The sequence below is a fragment of the Coturnix japonica genome, chromosome 1 (genome assembly GCF_001577835.2).
Source record: "Coturnix japonica isolate 7356 chromosome 1, Coturnix japonica 2.1, whole genome shotgun sequence".
Lineage (NCBI taxonomy): Eukaryota > Metazoa > Chordata > Aves > Galliformes > Phasianidae > Coturnix > Coturnix japonica.
Window position 1 is genome coordinate 29974629 of NC_029516.1, and position 17639 is coordinate 29992267.

A 17639-nucleotide genomic window follows, 5' to 3' on the forward strand; every position below is an offset into this window, starting at 1 on the left:
GTAAATGCAATGAGACATAATTCATATGAGAGCTGTGTTTGGTAGAACAAGCATATTCTTAGTGTGGAGGCAAACATTTTTCCTTCAGAGTTTGCCGTCTTTTTCTGTGGGTGGGTAAACAAACTGTGAATACAGTTCCACTTGGTAATTTCCAGTGTTACATGCAGCCAGTGGGAGCAACCTCATAGAAGACAGATGAAACCTTGGAAAGGCACAGAAGCCCTTGAAGAATCCAAACTTGTTGAACCTATGGCCAAGCATTCCATTAATTAGGGAATGAATGGGGCTTCTGCATGCTGGGTGGCATTAACAGTCCTCCAGGATCAAATACTTGAAACGACTCAGAATCACATTGATCGGTATGATTTTTTTCAGTATGGTTTTACTCAGCCTCGTTATTTGTTACTGTTATATTTTGCAATTATGGGTGTTCCTAAGTACTGGTAAGATCACACTACAGGTATATCTAGAATCATTTAAGTGCTTGACACCTAATTGTCACATTAAATATCACATCAACATGACTATCATACATTATTATATATATATATATATATAATACAGTATTACCCCATACACTTCTAAAGAGTAGCAACTGAGCAAGTCTTCACCCTATCGAATCATTGTGGAATAGGGTCATTATAGGAGAATTTGGTAGTGCTTGCTCTCAAATTAATGTTTTTATTTGGTGTGTGAAATACCTCACAGCCATACAAAGTGGGTTACATCCCAGGAGGAACCGCATAACTCAATCCTCATGCAGCCTGAGTGGGCAAGCGACTCAGTGTGAGCTCACAGTGGGCAACAGCAGCATGAGAACTCCTCTGGGATGCATAAGCAAATACAGGAGATCGATTTAACCTTCCAGGGCCTGCCTGCACTATGGAATGCACTGGGAATGTACACTGTACCGGTTATGACCTTCTTAAATCTAAGATGTAACCTGGGAGACATTATAGAAAAAATATGATGGCTCCTTTTTGTTCTCCCAGTCTGGTAGTGGATGAGCATCACTGCTTCCTGATGGAACATCTGCTAATGAGCACTGACAGGCGCAGAGGCGGCCATGTTGAAAAGCACACTGCTCCTCCAAAATGGGAATTAAGAACTACAGATCACGCAGTCAAAATGAAGTCTGCTGCGGGGTCTGAGGGTGGGAACCCATTCTCCAGAATGCAATGAAAAGCACAGAGAAAGAATTCGGGAGCATGCTGCTTGTTTTCAGCATTTGTTGGAGCTATAAAATACACGCTATCTATGGGTGGGTGAGCACTGGCACAGGCTGCCCAGGGAGGTGGTGGAGTCTCCTTCTCTGGAGATATTCAAGACCCGCCTGGACGCCGACCTGTGTGACGTGGTGTAGGGAGCCTGCTTTGGCAGGGGGGTTGGACTCAATGATGTCTAGAGGTCCCTTCCAACCCCTACGATTCTGTGATTCTGTGATTCTGTGGGTGTCAGTGTGAGCATCTCACAGCTGAGGAGGAAATCCTCAGGCAGAAGGGACAGCAATTAGTAACTCAGCATCATCTGTGCTTGTTAAGAACTGCTGCATAGCACGTATCTTCTGCCAACTCAGATACACACTTATCCGTGGGATTCAAGGGCTGCCAGTTAGGAGCCCTCGCATGGCACTTGTTTTCTTCTGCAACCTCTGAGCAGAGGAGAGAGGGTTCAGGTTCTGCCTTAGTTCTGCTCCCCGTTTCCAGGTGAAGCTTCCACACAGGCTTCATTGATGTTGGCTGATTGTGCGTGAACTAAGAGCTGCTCAATGAATTAAACAGTGTCTGAATGACCTATTCATTTGGCAAGACTGACGTTCTGTGTTGTTTTGCTCTGAATGACTTGGATCCTAAGTACTAATGTAGGCAGTAAGCTGAGGTTGTGCCTTGCTTGGTCTTCAGACACCCAGTTCAGCTGTCAAGATGAACAGATGTCTGAGTGTGCTCATGGTGCCAGCACATGGTGGCTCTCCCCTCTAAGGCTGTGCCTCACTGTGCTCCTTCTCTGGTGCCTCCACAAGTGCTTCTCCGTTGTGCCTTCATGCTGCAGCACCCCTGGGTTTGCCCCCAGATGTTCCTGTGCCAGGTACAGCCCCACACACTACAACCAAAGGAACTACTCAGGGCAAGGGTGCTTTAGAGCACCTCTGAATACAGCAGGGCAGAATAGGACTTAGAGCAGCAACTGCATGTGTTAAGGTGCTGAAAGGATTTGGAAATGGGGGAAGCTTGGAGAGGGGATGAAACTAATCTTCATAGTTTCATAGTTTCATAGTTTCATAGTTTCATAGTTTTCGTGCGGGTTGGAAGGGACCTTAGAGATCATCGAGTCCAGCCCCCGGGATTCGAGCCTCTGTGTAGCAGAGCGGCACTTCTACCACTTGCGCCACAGGGGGGATCTTTGTTGATAAGTACTTTCTGTTAGACTTCAGGTTGGCTCAGCTCTTGTGAGGCCCCATCTGCAGTGCTGCGTCCAGGCCTGGGGCCTCCAGTACAAGAAGGATGTACCTTAATATCAAGGGTGGTAGATTATAATATCTCAGTTTTCCCAGTGGCATTTGGCCAATTATTAGAATTTGACTAATATGATATTCCTTCCTTGAAATAAGAAGCCCACATAGGAATACCAACCTAATGTAACCCATAATATCTTCCCCAAAAGTTGCATGAACAAATATACAGTTAAAAAGGAAACAAAGCAGACTTTAAATTTACGTGCTTCATTCATGAACAAACACATCAAGAAATCCAGCAGAAGCAAAGAAAACGATCAGAGAATCAATGGGATTGGAAGGGACCTATGGAGATCATCAAATCCAACCCCTTGCTAAGCGAAGGAACAGCGCAGAACTGTGAATGTATAGAATGACAATGAATCACAGCTAAGACATAGATAGGCAGGAATATGGAAAGGCCTATGCAGCACAAAATACAGCAGGAAAAATGAATGTAATGAGAAGCAGCTGTAGAATACTAATAGGTGAAGGCATGGCTTTTCAAATACATTCTTAAAAAAGCAGCATCCTATGAATAAAGAAAACGAGTACGCAGAAGTCATCAACAGGCGACCAAATTGTTGGAGATGCTGCTGTAAGTCTGTCAGCAGGGCTGGGCCTGGCCCCCTCTGACCTTGCCTCTCACCCCTTATGGCATCCAACCACACCAAATATCTGTATCCTGCGTGCCAAAGTGTGGCCGAGCTGATCAGGAGCACCGCCATTTTGTGAGGAATTAGTCACTACTCAGTATGTGTTCAGCAATTATTATGAACTTGCCATAAGTATGCGTACTTGAATACAAACATTTCTGTTTGCACGTGACCCAGGACAGAATCCTCCTATGAGATATTCCTGCTTTGTCTGGAATACATATTCCCACGTGGAATTGGTCTGTGAATGCATTTTACTACAAAGGAAAGCATTTGGCTACTCATGACTGGATTTCTTTGGATGTCTTCCAACACCCTGAGATGTTCATCCTGTTCATCTGCTTTGAATCAACCTGAGACATAAAACTTCTTTCAGATGCTGCTTATGAACATAACACAACCACGCAGGCAGCCACACAAGTATTTATATAAAGGGCAAAGTCCTTCCAGTGAAATCACAGAATCACAGAATTATCAAGGTTGGAAAAGACCTAGAAGATCATCCAGTCCAACCATCACTGATACTTCCCAGCTAAATCATATTCCTGAACACAACATCCAAACATTTCTTGAACACTTCCATGGTCGGTGACTCCACCACCTCCCTGGGCAGTGTATTCCAATGCCTGACTACCCTTTCCGAGAAGTAACACTTCCTAATGTTCAGCCTGAATCTCCCCTGGCACAGCTTAAAACCATTCCCTCTAGTTCTATCACTGATTACATGAGAGAAGAGGCCAACCCCCAGCTCACTACAACCTCCCTTCAGGAAGTTATAGAGAGCCATAAGGTCTCCCCTGAGCCTCCTCTTCTCCAGGCTGAACAATCCCAGAGGCCTGCACTCTTCCTAAAGCAACAGAGATGAGCACAACTGAAAAGGTAAATCAAGCCTGTCTATTAAAACCTCTTCATCAAGATCTCTTCCATGAGGAATCTCTAACCCTGCATGATAACAGAAAGAACTGCCTGTAAACTACCCAAGTGGTCACACTGTAATCAGCTTTGAGAAGAGTCCTGCTGGAGGCACTCAGCAGCATAGGGCCACAATGGGTCCTGTGGGCCATGCCAGCAGCAGGACTCCCATGCAGACTGTTGGTCTCCGCACCACTTGGGGGAGTACATCTATTTGCATAGACACATTTCCTGCACTTGTTGATTCTGCCACATTAGCTACACACACAGAAGACACCCCCAACACAAAGGACACTACGCTCCATTCACTAGATGGAAACCTTCCTTCGGGAACAGCATCACCCTGCAGCCCCCAGGCTGCAATCAGGAATGATTTTCTTTAAGGATTCCCCAAAGCCTGGGGAAACAGCGGCTCTTCATCTCTGCTACAGCAACCCCAAAAAGTTACTTTTACACAGGGGAACACTCTTCTGCTCTCAGGTGTTGCTGTGTGATTAGTAGACTGCCCGTAGGCTACAAGGCATCTGGAAACGTTCCTATACTTCTCCTACGTACAACCTGAATAAGAGATAAAAAGGAAACGATTACAAAGATGTAAGGAGACTTTTGGAAAACTGATGTGAGAGCAGCAGTGTAAACAGACTGCAGCACTACGTGTATTTCTGATGTGTTTATGTTACGTGCTCCACAGTCAGAATGAGATACTCAGGAGACTTTGCCAGAGAGCACAGCTGAACCCCTGTCCCGTGCAAGAGGCCTGGATCAAATAACACTGCTAGAACCACCATTATTTTTGCTTCAGCAGATCTAGGCCTTCACACCTGCACTGGAATTCCTAACAAGGGACATGCAGATTGTGGTGAATTCTGATTAGAAGTGCAACGTCACTGAATTTTCTGAAGAAACACGACAATACACCACGTTACATTGTCTGCTATGGAAAACTCACAGGTGCCACCTGAATAGATAGCAGTTCAGATATACATATATACATATGTATGTATGTATATATGGTAAGGACAGGCTCAGTTTAGTGCATGTAGTAAGTTTATTTCCCAAGCCAGCCACATACCTCCTGTGTGAGCTGGGGAAGTTATTTAATCTATTCTGACTCATCCTCAGTTGTCAGTGCGAAGGCTATGGGAGCTGCTCAAAGATTTTCTGCCTATCAGATATCTGCCTGTCTGTTGTCACACTGTGAGCTCTAAGGCAGCAATAAATTAATTCAAGCAGTGGACAGCAGTTCTTTCTCAGAAAGGATGTGAACAGGTTCAGCTGGATTCAATTACTAGTGCTTGGAAGAGCAGTGCAAAAATAAAAAGGAAAAAACCCTAAAAACAAAAAAGCCAACAAAAAAAAGCCCCACCACCACCAAAAACCAACACCACAAGCTTTGAGAATCACTTTGGACAACATTCAAGCAAGGAAAGTTAAAGAAACAGCTTTCCTGGCTGGCAACACAGGAGGCATGAAAACATCTATGCATCCAGCTGAGATCTGTGTAAAGGACCTGAAGCGACGGTGCTGCAGCTGAATAGGGAATCTAATCATCTAATGATCTAATGCATGTCATAGGTCTGCAATTCTGGGCACGCCTACTTAACATTTTTGTTAACGTTCTTAAAGCTAATGTAACATAATTGCTGCTAGTTTGCAGATGATGAAGAGGACGAGTCACTGGCAGACAACTGGGATTGCTCTGTTAGTTGACTAAGCAAAACAAAATGTGTTAACACGCAAACATTCAAACTTCTACTACTCAGTAAAAACATGCTCAGATCTGTGCAAAGATGAACACAGCCTAAATGTACAAGAAGGGGAGTCCATTCACTTTAATTTATAATCTAAATTTGCCTTTTGGTATCAGTATCTGTGTTCAGTCTACGGTGAGGCAAAATGTTCTTCATCTTAACTCCTAACTCGACTGTGCCAAAAGCACAAGGAGTGCACATAGAGACCTCACTACACAATTTATGACATTTAATATCCTGAAGACTGCTTAGTACTATGCATAGGTTTGTCGTAGTTATGGAAGTATACAGGAATATGGGTAAAATAAACCCAGATGAAAGACTACATTTCTATCCATCAGCATGAGGCCACTTTTATCGCCACAGTGACATCCAGGTTTTCCCTCTGTATGCTGTGGCAGCTATCCTGGTTCTATCAGTATTCCATACCATAACATCATGCGACAGGCATATAAACTCTGTCCTTGTATTCAAAATCTGAATCTATGTTTGTCTACTAAGATGGATTATAACTAGGAGCAGACACCTGGAATTAATACAGCTGAGCACTATTTTATCCTTAATCAAATCAAAAGGCCCGATGCATGTCACTTGGAATGAATACAAACAGTGGTTCTGAGAGGTAATTGAATGAATCACAAGAGGTCTCATGGGCATTTCTGTTGGTAATTAGAGCAATAGAGCTACAGGGAATGATTTCAATCATCCACTGCCCATCGCAACATATAATTTAATAACAAAATAAGCAACAAGATAATAATTACAGCACAACACCAAGTTTGCCTGAAAGCTAACAAGCATTTTCAATGTGCTGGTCAAAAATGTGCCCTTACTCTTGCCCACACATCTGCTCCAGTTTCTGATTCAAGTGACTGGAAATGAAGTTAAGGCATTAAGATAGACAAGCATTTTTACCTGTGGTTAGAAGTATGTGCAATAGTATCAATTGCAAAGATATGCTACTACAGTAAGTCACCCTCATAACTGATTAAGTCTCACTCGAGATTCCTGAGTAGTTTAGTTTAACGACTCTGTTTTAACTTAAGTTATAAGTCGTCTGTTCTTATAGAAAGCGTACGACAAGATAAAGTATCATCTCGTGCTAAAGAGACATGTCTGAGATTCAGAAACTGTACAGCATCCAAGTTTGGTATTCAGCAGGTCCGAAGGAGGTTACAATTCTGCAGACACTTACATGAATCACCTTCAAACCCATGAGCAATCTTCATGTACTTGGCTGGCTACACTGAGCAGACAGTGTCAAAGCAGCAGGTGAAATGATATGTACGACAAATGTCAATGCTAAAAAGTGAAAGAGTGCAAGTCGAACACATTTCAACCTAAATTACTGAGATTTAAATGTCTAACACACAATGGCCCTCACAGAAGATACGCAGGAGACTGCAATTAACCTGAAAAAAACTCTTCTATTAATAGATGTGTTGCTTATTTGAGTCATTTTATGCTCGATTTGCTGAATTACAGCAGGTGTCTATAAATTCACAAGTGCTCCACTTGATTCAGGAGTGTCACAATGTATAAGTAGTGTGATATTAAAAAGTCCTAATAATCTTAATTTAGAAAGCAGTCAGAATTTCCCAGCATATGTTGTCGCAGTATATTTTGTATGAGTAGTGCTACATTCCAGCACTATGAATCGGGCTGCTACAACTGTATGTCCAATTTTCATTTGACATCATTAAAAGAGAGTGCTGTAAACTTGCAGAGAGGGCAGCAGACTTCCTTCAGAAGAGGTACTTACCAATATGCCCACAGCTACCTGTGCCCAGCAGATCATATAGAACAGATAGGTAGAGAAGTCCAAACAACAAAAAGGAAGTGAACAATCAAAGCTTACCCAAGAAATACCTCCACACAGTCATCAATTGCCTTAATTGATTTCCTCAATCTCCCAGCAATCCATCCAGGTTTCTCATTGAAGTATTTGGATTGACCTGCCAGTTGCCACTGAGACTGAAGGTCAAAATGCAATTGCTGCTGAAAATCCTTGGCAAAATGCTTACTGGTTAAGCACATAAACAGCACTACAGAAGAAAACTATTTTTTCTTCATATCTAAAGATAAAAATCCAAGTCCTTGAGAATATAACTCAAAATGCATTTTAAATCTCAAGAAATGTTGTAGAGCCCAGGTTTGACTTCACTGAACAGGTGAAATCCCGACCTCCCCCCATGAGGACCCAGCAACTCTGACCGCCTGATCTCACTGTGCTAACATCTCCTTCCTTTTTAAAAGGTCACATCTATTTATCCAGCACTGCCAAATTAACAGCCAGTGGATCAAAAACGATGTAAAAAATAAAAACATTAAAATAAGTTATTTATAAAGCAATCCTTCACTTCTTGCTTCTTAAAGCAAACCTAAGGGCTTATGTTGACAGATTAAGGGCGCTGATGAAAAGTAGCAATGCTGTGCCATGGGCGATCTGTGTGCCACATGATGTGCGGTGTGTGTTACAGGGAGTGGGCAAAAACAAATGGCAAGGGTGCCCAGATCCACGACAATTTATTTTTCTTTTGTCATTAAAAGACACACACAAAAGATGAAAAAGAATCTTCACAGAATCATCGAATGGCTTGTGTTGGAACGGACCTGAAGGATCTCCCCTATGAGGAGAGACTTAGGGAACTNACAGTGAGGGTGACGGAGCACTGGAACAGGCTGCCCAGGGAGGTGGTGGAGTCTCCTTCTCTGGAGATATTTAAGACCCGGCTGGACGCCTTCCTGTGTGATGTGGTGTAGGGAGCCTGCTTTGGCAGGGGGGTTGGACTCAATGATCTCTAGAGGTCCCTTCCAACCCCTACAATTCTGTGATTCTGTGACCATCTAGTTCCAAACCTCTGCTACAGGCAAGGTCGCCAACTGCTGGATCAAACACTACATCAGGCTGCCCAGTGCCACATCCAGCTCGGCCCTGAACATCTCCAGGGATGGGGCATCCACATTCTCTCTGGACAGCCTGTGCCAGCACCACTCTCTCTGTGAAAAAATCCCCCCAAATCTCTCTTAAACTATTTCCCCTTGTCCTATCATTATCTATCCCATGTAAAGAGCTGAATTCTGTTTATAAACACTCCTAAAAGACTGGCGGGCCTCAATGAGATCTTCCTGTAGCCTTCTCTTCTCCAGACTGAACAAGCCCAGCTCCTTCAGCCAGTCTTTGCAGCCCTCCTATCATCCTCGTTGCCCTCCTCTGGACCCTCTCCAACATCCTTCCTGTGTTTGGAGCCCCAGGCTCTCTGAATAAAGCGTAAGGACGTCTGAATAAACTCGATGTTTAATTTTTCAAGGTTCTCAAGACAAAAGCGACAGATTAGACAGTGAATAGCGTTAATCTCGCAGGAGCACCGCGCACAGCCGGTCGGCGGGCACTGTGAGGGGAGAGACGCAGCAACAGGCGCACAGCGAATGGTTATTGTGGCAAGGGCCAACACCTCTGAGAGACGTCAGAGACGGGGATGGCGTCCTGCAGAGCAGGAGCTCTGTGGATCCCGTAGCCCCGCTCCATAGCTCGCCCAGCAGCCGCAGGCCCGACACAGGCCCTATCGGCCGGAGGAAGCCTGGCGGCCCTGCAGGCTCCCCGCGGCCGCTCCGCCCGCCCCCGGCCGTGCGGCTGACGCGTAGCGCCCGGCATTGTGGGAGCGGGGGGGCGGTGGCGGCGACCCGGGGAGGGAGGGAGGGAAGGGGCCGCGGCTGACGGGTTCCGGTGTCGGGCGCGGACGTGTCGGCCGGGGCCGCGGAGCCGGAGGCGCTGCCCCTGCCCCGTCGGAACAGCGGCCGGCCCGGCGCCGCCATGTCCGGCACCAGCAGCCCCGAAGCCGTGAAGAAACTGCTGGAAAACATGCAGGGAGACCTGCGGGGCCTGAGCCTGGAGTGCAGGAAAAAATTTCCTCCCGTCAAGGAGGTGAGGAGCGGCCGGGCCGAGGCGACGCTTCGGAGGGACCTCCCTCTGTGCGGGGCCCGGTGGGACCCGGGTGAGGGCGGCGGGGCCAGCGGACCCGGGGAGGCGACGTGTCCCGTACCGCGGAGCGGGGCTGCGGCCGGGGGTCGGCTGGGACGGCCCTGACAGCGCCGAGCCCACATTGCTCCCCGGTGGTGTTAAGGTAGTTAAAGTTTGGCTCCGGCTCGGTGCCGTCTGGTGATTGCTGGTGCTGGCGGCTGGTGCTGCTGAACCTCAGCAAGCCTGGCAGATAGGAGCTGAAGTTGGTTTCTTCTCTCTCTTCAAAAATTCCATTCATAAACTTGTGTTAGTAGGGCTGCGTCTGTACTTTTTCAAATCTTACTTTGCTCTAAATGCTACCCGGCACTTCAGTGGTCTTAATTGCAGAATCTTCAGAGTATCCCTTGATGGAAAGGACCCGCAGGGACCGTCGGCTGCAAGGGCTGGGCACACACAGTGCTACCCAAAATTGGAACCCAAACACTCGGGCTTAGTGTCCTGTGTATGGGAGCAATGTCCAAATGCTCCTCGGCCTCTGGCAGCTCAGGGCTGTGCCTGCTGCCCTGCAAGCGTGGCATTACTTCAAGTTAGAGGCAAAATGTCTGATTTTCCTGCAGTTAGAGGACATAACTGTGTTTCTCTGGTGTGTGTTATGTAGTTTAGTTTAACTTTTTCCCCATTCCTACTTGTTTGTTTTGTTTTTTTTTTTTGAATAATGTTTATTCTGCACGACAGAAGAAGGGAAAAAGTACTGATGAGTTAACTCAGATTAAGCTGCAGAACCAGTGGAGGACCTGGGAAACATGAAGAAGACTTTGTCAGTTTGGAAGAAAGTAATTATGTGTATACTATGACATTAGTTCCAATTAAGTTGTATAAAGCACTGTTCGTTTGAGCAGGTGAACTGAAGTGACCGTGCTTGCTTTGAAAGGCATGAAGGCACCTGCAGTGTGTTACCTGTGATTGCAGGTTGTGGAGGAGCGCTCGTGTATTTTGAGAAATGGTGTCTGTAAGTCATGCAAGAACAAGAAGTGGCTGCTGTCAGAAGAAGTAAATCTGTGTGTTTTAGGGGAGGTCAGGGCACCACTTCCGTGCTGTCCTGTGGTACTGTGTGACTCCAGGTGGGCTGTTTGGCACCTGAACCAACTTTTAGTTGTGGTCATGTTTAGTCTCTTCAAGATCCATGAAGGGGATGGGCAATGCAGTTCTTAAGTCACTGCTTCTAACAACACTGCATTATGTTTGCCATGCTGAAGGTTTGAATAACCTTTGTATGTGCAATACTTGATTAGTGCTGAGCGTGTTTGCCATATTCCCATGCGAGTTTGAACTTCTGTATCTCCTTTTATATTTCCACTGCAATTTTGCATAGCTCACTTTGTTACTGACGCACTTTGGATGAAGTTGTTCACAGTTGTTGAGAGTTCGGATAGTTGAGCTTCTGGAGCCCAGCTGTGGCCTCAGAGAGTTTTAGGCTGAGCAGGACGCGTGACACAGCTGCAGGAAGTGATCTTATTTCCTTGCTGCTGGAAGCTTTTTTTTCTCCCCCTGGTTCTGAAGGAAGCAAGTATTCTTTACTCTCAAATAGCAGCTGCTAGACAGGTATTTTAATGCATTAGTTCTAATTGTGATTGGATTTGGCTGGAGCCATCAGAGGAGCGGCATGTTCTTCTGAGTGTCTGGGAGCAGCACCAGCTTTTTGAGCTATGCTCAAGCATAGGATTTTTGAAATATATTTTTGCTACCTTCTAATCACAGAATCACAGAATTGTAGGGGTTGGAAGGGACCTCTAGAGATCGAGTCCAACCCCCCCTGCCAAAGCAGGTTCCCTACACCTTATTTTTCACTCTTAAAACACTGTTCTCATCACCACCACCATCTCCATTGTAACTTATGAGATACTTTGCAGCTTCTGTGCAACTTCCTAAAACTTCTGTGTAACTTAGTGAAGTTACTGTACTGTGACGGGCCTGAAGCAATCCCCAGGATTAAAATTGTGCTGCTTGCAATAGCTGGGGATTTAGTAACGGGCCAACCTTACTTCTTAGGAGTGCAGAAAATACCAATTACTACTTAATTTCAGACCCACATTTGTTACTGGGTGTTCTCATTTTTTCATGTTGGATGGGTGTATAAATCCTTCGTGGTGCTTCCTCAGATTGGCCCTGACTGCAGGAGTGTACTCAGCATGAAGGCTGTACAGTGTTACCAAAGTGTGATTATAGTGCCTGTGTCTATCATGTGCCAAATTAATATTTCACATCTACAAGTAATGACACTGCTGAAGAATTGCATTCTTATTTTCACACCATATTTCCATTTCCCAGTTATGGAAGAAGGCATCAGCCTGAGATGTGATAGAAGCTTTCAGGGCACTTGTAAATTAAACAGTATCCTTGGAGTTTGAAATTACAGAGGATGAAGCAGTCTGTAGTACCAGCATCGGTCGTGCCCATGTTATCTTGAGTAATCTGACATTTCTGCCAGGCAACAGCAGTGCTTGGCTATTATTCCCTTGTTTTTAATATGCTGGGCTCTAAACTTTGCTCCCTGTTAGAACATTATAACGCTTAATTTCTGACTGGGTGAATTGTGTGGCACACACAGGCCTTTATTTTGCTTTAACTTCTGAGTGACTCGGGCTTAATGTCCAGTGCAAGTGTGTGGGAAGCAGGCAGTACTCCCCTTGGCCAAGCTTGTGCTGTCAGCCTTAAGGATTTAGAGGAAATGCTTCCTCTCTGATAGTTAAACAGCAAACCCTTAACTGGATCTGGATCTTTTTAACTGGAGCAAGAGTTCTGTCTTATCACAAAACTGAGATTTGTGCTAAAAGGGTTACCTTCTGGTTTTATTGCTGGATGGTAACACTGCAGTGACATCAGAGCTGGGTGGATGGCTTCAGTGTTAGAAATATGATGGAAAATATTTGTATTTAGCAGAAATAGCACAACTGAAAGGAGGAACATAAGCATATCCACAAAGCACTACTCAGTCTGAAGCCCAGACTCGTTACACTGCTGTTTAACCCTGTGTTGTTCACACAGATGCAGCCCAGCCATCTCGGCTTTACAGCCAGGTCTGTAGGTTGATGGGTTGGTTGGTTTGTTTCTAATAGCTGTAAAAGCAAACTGAGCTTGGGAAAACACAGCAAAAAAAAAGATTTCTGAACCAGTTCTGCACAGTTGGAGACACATGGTAAGAAAAGGGAAGGGGTGGCACTGAATGCATGTCAGGGTGGGCTTGGTGGGGGTCAGGGATGCTGTGGGCAGGAGCTGCCTACTGCTGAGCGCTCCTGTGGTGGTGGCTGTGTGTTTTGGGGTCTTTGCTGCTGGGGTGAGTTGGAAGTGTAGGTCTGGAAAAGGAATAATATTCAGCTCCATCAGCCTTACATGGCTGTTCAGAGAAGCTGAAGTTGTGTGTTTTGTTTGGTTTTTTTTAGCTCTGAGTTCTTTGGTGCGTTGAAGTGCTCTCTGGGGACTCCTGAAGGATATTTTGACTGTACTGGTTCTCTCCCAGACCTGCGTTTGAATCAGAGCAGAATTTGTTTAACTATTTATTGAGCTGTGTGTGTCTTTGGCATACTGAAATACTTTTGAAAAAGTGTTGTCAATTGATTGCCTCTATCTAGGAAAAATAATAGAATCCAGTTTTGCAAACTTATTTTTCTTCTCTCATAAGTAGCTACTTGCAGACAAGCAGCCTTTTTAAATTATTTAAGGAGAAAGTAAGTCATCCACGTTTATGTAGCTTCTGGATAAAACAAATATTTGTTGGAATTGCTTAATTGCAGTGGAAGTGATGTGGGCTAGCTGGGCGAAGAGATGGGCTTTTCACTTTCTGAGAGGCTGTCTGTGTTCTGTGAACACAGTTGTTGTTCACATAGCTTGTCCTTGTAGCGCAGTCCTGTCTGCATGGGGATCTACATGCAGCTCTATTCTCTGTGTTGAATCACTCTGGTTTTAGGGGAAAGTGCTGGTACTGAACGTGTCATAGGGCTGATATCAAAGCATTGGTTTAAAAGCCTGCCTTCTGGGTAACTGTATGAAACCACGTGTGAGGACATGCTGCAGAATGTAAATACATGCTAAAAAGTTGCAAAACAGTTAATTAGAATTCTATAATGGAATCAAAGAATGGCCTGGGTTGAAAAGGACCACACTGATCACTGAGTTTCAATCCCCCTGCTATGTGCAGGGTCACCAACCCCCAGGCCAGGCTGCCCAGAGCCACATCCAGCCTGGCCTTGAATGCCTCCAGGGATGGGGCATCCACAGCCTCCTTGGGCAACCTGTTCCAGTGTGTCACCACCCTCTGTGTGAAAAACTAGCTTTTAATGAGATCTTCACGATTTCTATTGCAACTGTAAGGTACACGTTAAAAATAATAATAATACTAATAAAAGACTAATATTCAAACATTAAAAATGGGTTTGTTCCATAATGGTAGTTTGTTCCATAAAGTCTGTTAAATGCAGTTTAGTACACACCTATGCTAAGAAAGAGAACGGCATGCTGAAATGCTGTGTGATTTGGTCCCTTGAGTACCTGGGTGTATTCCTTGCATTGATTGTTTCTTTGAGAGCTCTGTGTTCATGCTGCTCTTGCAGTGAAAAGACGGGAGCCAAGTGGAACTGGCAGAGATCTTTGTATATAGGCCATTTCCTATAGGAGTAACAAAATGTGGAGCTTTCTGCTATAATTTCATTAAAATGAGTTAAATTCTGAAGCTGTAGTGTACTAGGAACTTAACCTGCACCGAGCAGGTTGATCAATTATCAGATTTTCCTCAGTAATGTTTCAGAAGTGTGTAAAGCCATTAGTTGTTTTGTTTTCTTTAATGGGTATTCACTTACACTGTTTCAAATGTTCCTTCCAAATACTATTTAACTGATTTATAAAATGCTTATTGTCAAAATTGGGCAGCTTGCACTCTATCATGTGTCACCCACATGAGACGCATTATTCTGTGGTGTTCTTTGGTTTAGTTGGTTTGGTTTGAAAGGCAAGCACTGATATTTCCTATAGTTCTTCTATAGAACCTGAGCTTCACCAGTCGCCATGTCTGTTAGCTTCATGTTTGGAATCTATTAATTTTGCAGTGTTTTTATTGAGTATTGATCTGTGTACAGTAATATCTTTTCAAAGTGCATTTCTAGAGGAGCGTTGTACATACGAATAGTTCTGTTTGTAAGACTTAATTCTAAACTTCACGTCATCATTTCAGTCTCTGATGAGAAATACTGTGTTTTCAAGAATGCCTGACAGTATGATTATAGACCTGATTTCTCTGTCATATAACACTTTATAATTGAAGGAATGGAAAAAAAAATCAACAGCGTTTTGTGTACTTCGGTCTATCTGTAAACTTCTCATTGTAGGCTTCAGAGTAAGATTAAGGTGCTGAGCTTTGGGTATCTTCATTGATCAGTTCATTCTGTAGTCATTCTGGAAATATACTGATGGAGCACATAGCCAGGGGATTGTTTTAGTCCATTTAGTCCACACCTACTGCACATGAAATGCATTCATAGAGTCATAGAATCACAAGGTTGGAAAGGACCTACAGAATCACCTCTTCCAGCTGTCAAATAGATGGTTACACTGATGTCTTTTATCTTGGCTTTCAGCAGCTAGTCCAGAAGAATGTAGGTCTTCTGTCTGCGTGTAGTAGTCTCAGATATGGACATTCAGGCATAGATACCTGCAGAGAACCACTGCTGGTGGGTCAGGTTAATGCTCCTTAATTCTTAAAGCCTCTTCTTAAACTGTCATCAGTGTGATGGGAGTTTAGATACATAAATTTGTCTGTCTAGATCTTTGACTGAATCCCTGTCTCCCTCCCATGGCTTCCTGAAAATGATACAGGGAACCTGTAGCAGAAATTCTTGTCAACTCAAGGTCCAGCTTGTGCTCAAACTGCCTCACACCTGGTGAAAGGAAACAACATCAGCAAAGAGCTGTTACTGCCAGAGGTCAGTCTGACTAGGTGACTGCACCCTGTGCTTGTACCAGGCTGTTTGATAGACAAGCTGAAGGCAGAATTAAAATCTGCAGCTCTGAAGCTGGATTTTATGTAGATTGATGATGTAATTGTATGTATGTAAAGCATGTAATGAAATTTTAAGTGATTCATAATCAGTTGTGTTGTACTTGATGGATCACTCAGAAGTGTGTCAGTGCTTGATGCAGGCTATGTCAGGATGTCCATATGCTGTGTATAGATACATAAGTTTAAATTATATAAATATAGAAAAAACAAAAATACATCCTGTTTCTATTTTACTGTGCAGAAGAGAAGTATAACTTGAAAATTTGTTGCTAACTGCCTGTGTTTGTTCTGTATTAAGTCTTGATTATCTTTTTTTGTCCTGCCAGTACCATTGCTTCTCAGTACGGGATTGCTGAATGCTATTCATTCTGATTTGCTCTATTGATTTGTATGTGATGGTTTTCCAGCTGAGTTGTAGTGTGTTGATTGTCAAATGAAAACTCTCGATATGAAATGTTTGCACTGCATTATCCTAACCTCTACATTTGTGTCAAGTGAGCTACCTCCGGAGGTATCAGCTCGAATGCAATTAACTGGCACCTCTGGTGGCATTATTGATTGTTAACCTTCAGGATTCTGAACTGTCAGCTTGCAGTATTTGCAGCCCATTTCAGAAGGTTTATGGACCACAGGAGTAATGATTTCAGTCATGTGAAATAGCACTTCTAACATCACAGAAAATACTGCAGCTGGAAATGATCTTTTTGTTGTTGTCCTTTTATATATAAAAAAATAAAGTCTGCAGTAGCATATCTTGAATTGGTCAAGAAAATCTGAGGTAGGTTCAGCTAGTGCTACTGTTTTTCCTCAGCACGGAGCTCCTGTAATTGGGAAAGGCACCATCCTTGAGTACAGTCAAGTCCAGCAAGAATTAGTTTGATATCTTCAACTATAGTCCCTCTTCTTGGGGTTAGAAATGTGAACTAATAATTTCCTCTATCAGTAGATAATGATAGAAATTAAAAGCAGATGAGTTTTGTTTGCATCTCAGGTGAACTGTGAACAGGAAAACTGTTTTCTATGTGAATAGATGCTGACCATCTCTTTGTAGTTTCTTGTCTTCAAATGCTAAATAAAAATTAAATGAACTTTAGAAGTGGAAAGTATAATATTCCTTTTGATTATTATTATTTTTTTACATAGGGCTGTTTGACAATTCACATAAATCACCAATTCCAGACAGAAAGCTGAAAAAATGTAGCTGCTGCTTTTGGATGGAAGGTTTTATGATAGTGGAAGTGGTTTACTGATATTAAATATTCAGTTTCTTGGAAAACTAATGCTATTATAGTGTGATTGCTAAGATACTGTGGCAGGAAAATTAGTTTGAGAAACCTATGTAGGAGTTATTTTTAGAAGTGGCTTGAAAGAAAGTTATTGCTTTCAGTTTTCCCTGCTTTCTTTGTACATGACTCTGGGATGGCACATACATATGAGCAGTGATTGCCACAGGTTCACGTTCTCTGCAGCCTCCCATCAGATAGCTGTAGGCATTAACAAGCTCTCAGCATAGTCTTCTTTAGGCTGAACAAGTGCAGCTCTCACATCATCTCCACCCCTGTTCATCACCCCTTCTAATGGTCTTGGTAGACCTCTGGCTTCATCCTATTATATCAGTGTCTGCTTTACTCTAGCGAGCTTGAAGCTGCTCTTGTGAGAATGTTGCTGGAGCACATTGTGCAAAAGACTTAAGACTCCCTTCCCTTGCTGATTACACTCATACTAATACAGCCCAGCCCACTGTTGGCTGCCTTTGGTAAGGGCTCACTGACTTGCATTCCTTTTTGTTGTGCATCAGGCCCCTGCATCAGAGCTGCTT

At 43.8% G+C, this 17639-nt stretch overlaps 1 protein-coding gene across 4 annotated transcripts in view; it reads left to right on the plus strand.

Annotated features, from left to right (window-relative positions):
- The first annotated feature begins 9527 nt into the window (after positions 1–9527).
- MON2 (MON2 homolog, regulator of endosome-to-Golgi trafficking) overlaps positions 9528–17639 on the plus strand; it is a 65732-nt gene continuing 57620 nt past the window's right edge. For 2 of the 4 annotated variants that reach the window (XM_015855348.2, XM_015855359.2), the window contains exon 1: positions 9529–9735. In XM_015855348.2, coding sequence (XP_015710834.1) covers positions 9625–9735 — 111 coding nt within the window. In that variant the 5' untranslated portion in view covers positions 9529–9624. Of the gene's footprint in view, positions 9736–17639 lie in introns of all 4 variants that reach the window. The other 2 variants (XM_015855341.2, XM_015855373.2) reach the window with 2 other exon arrangements.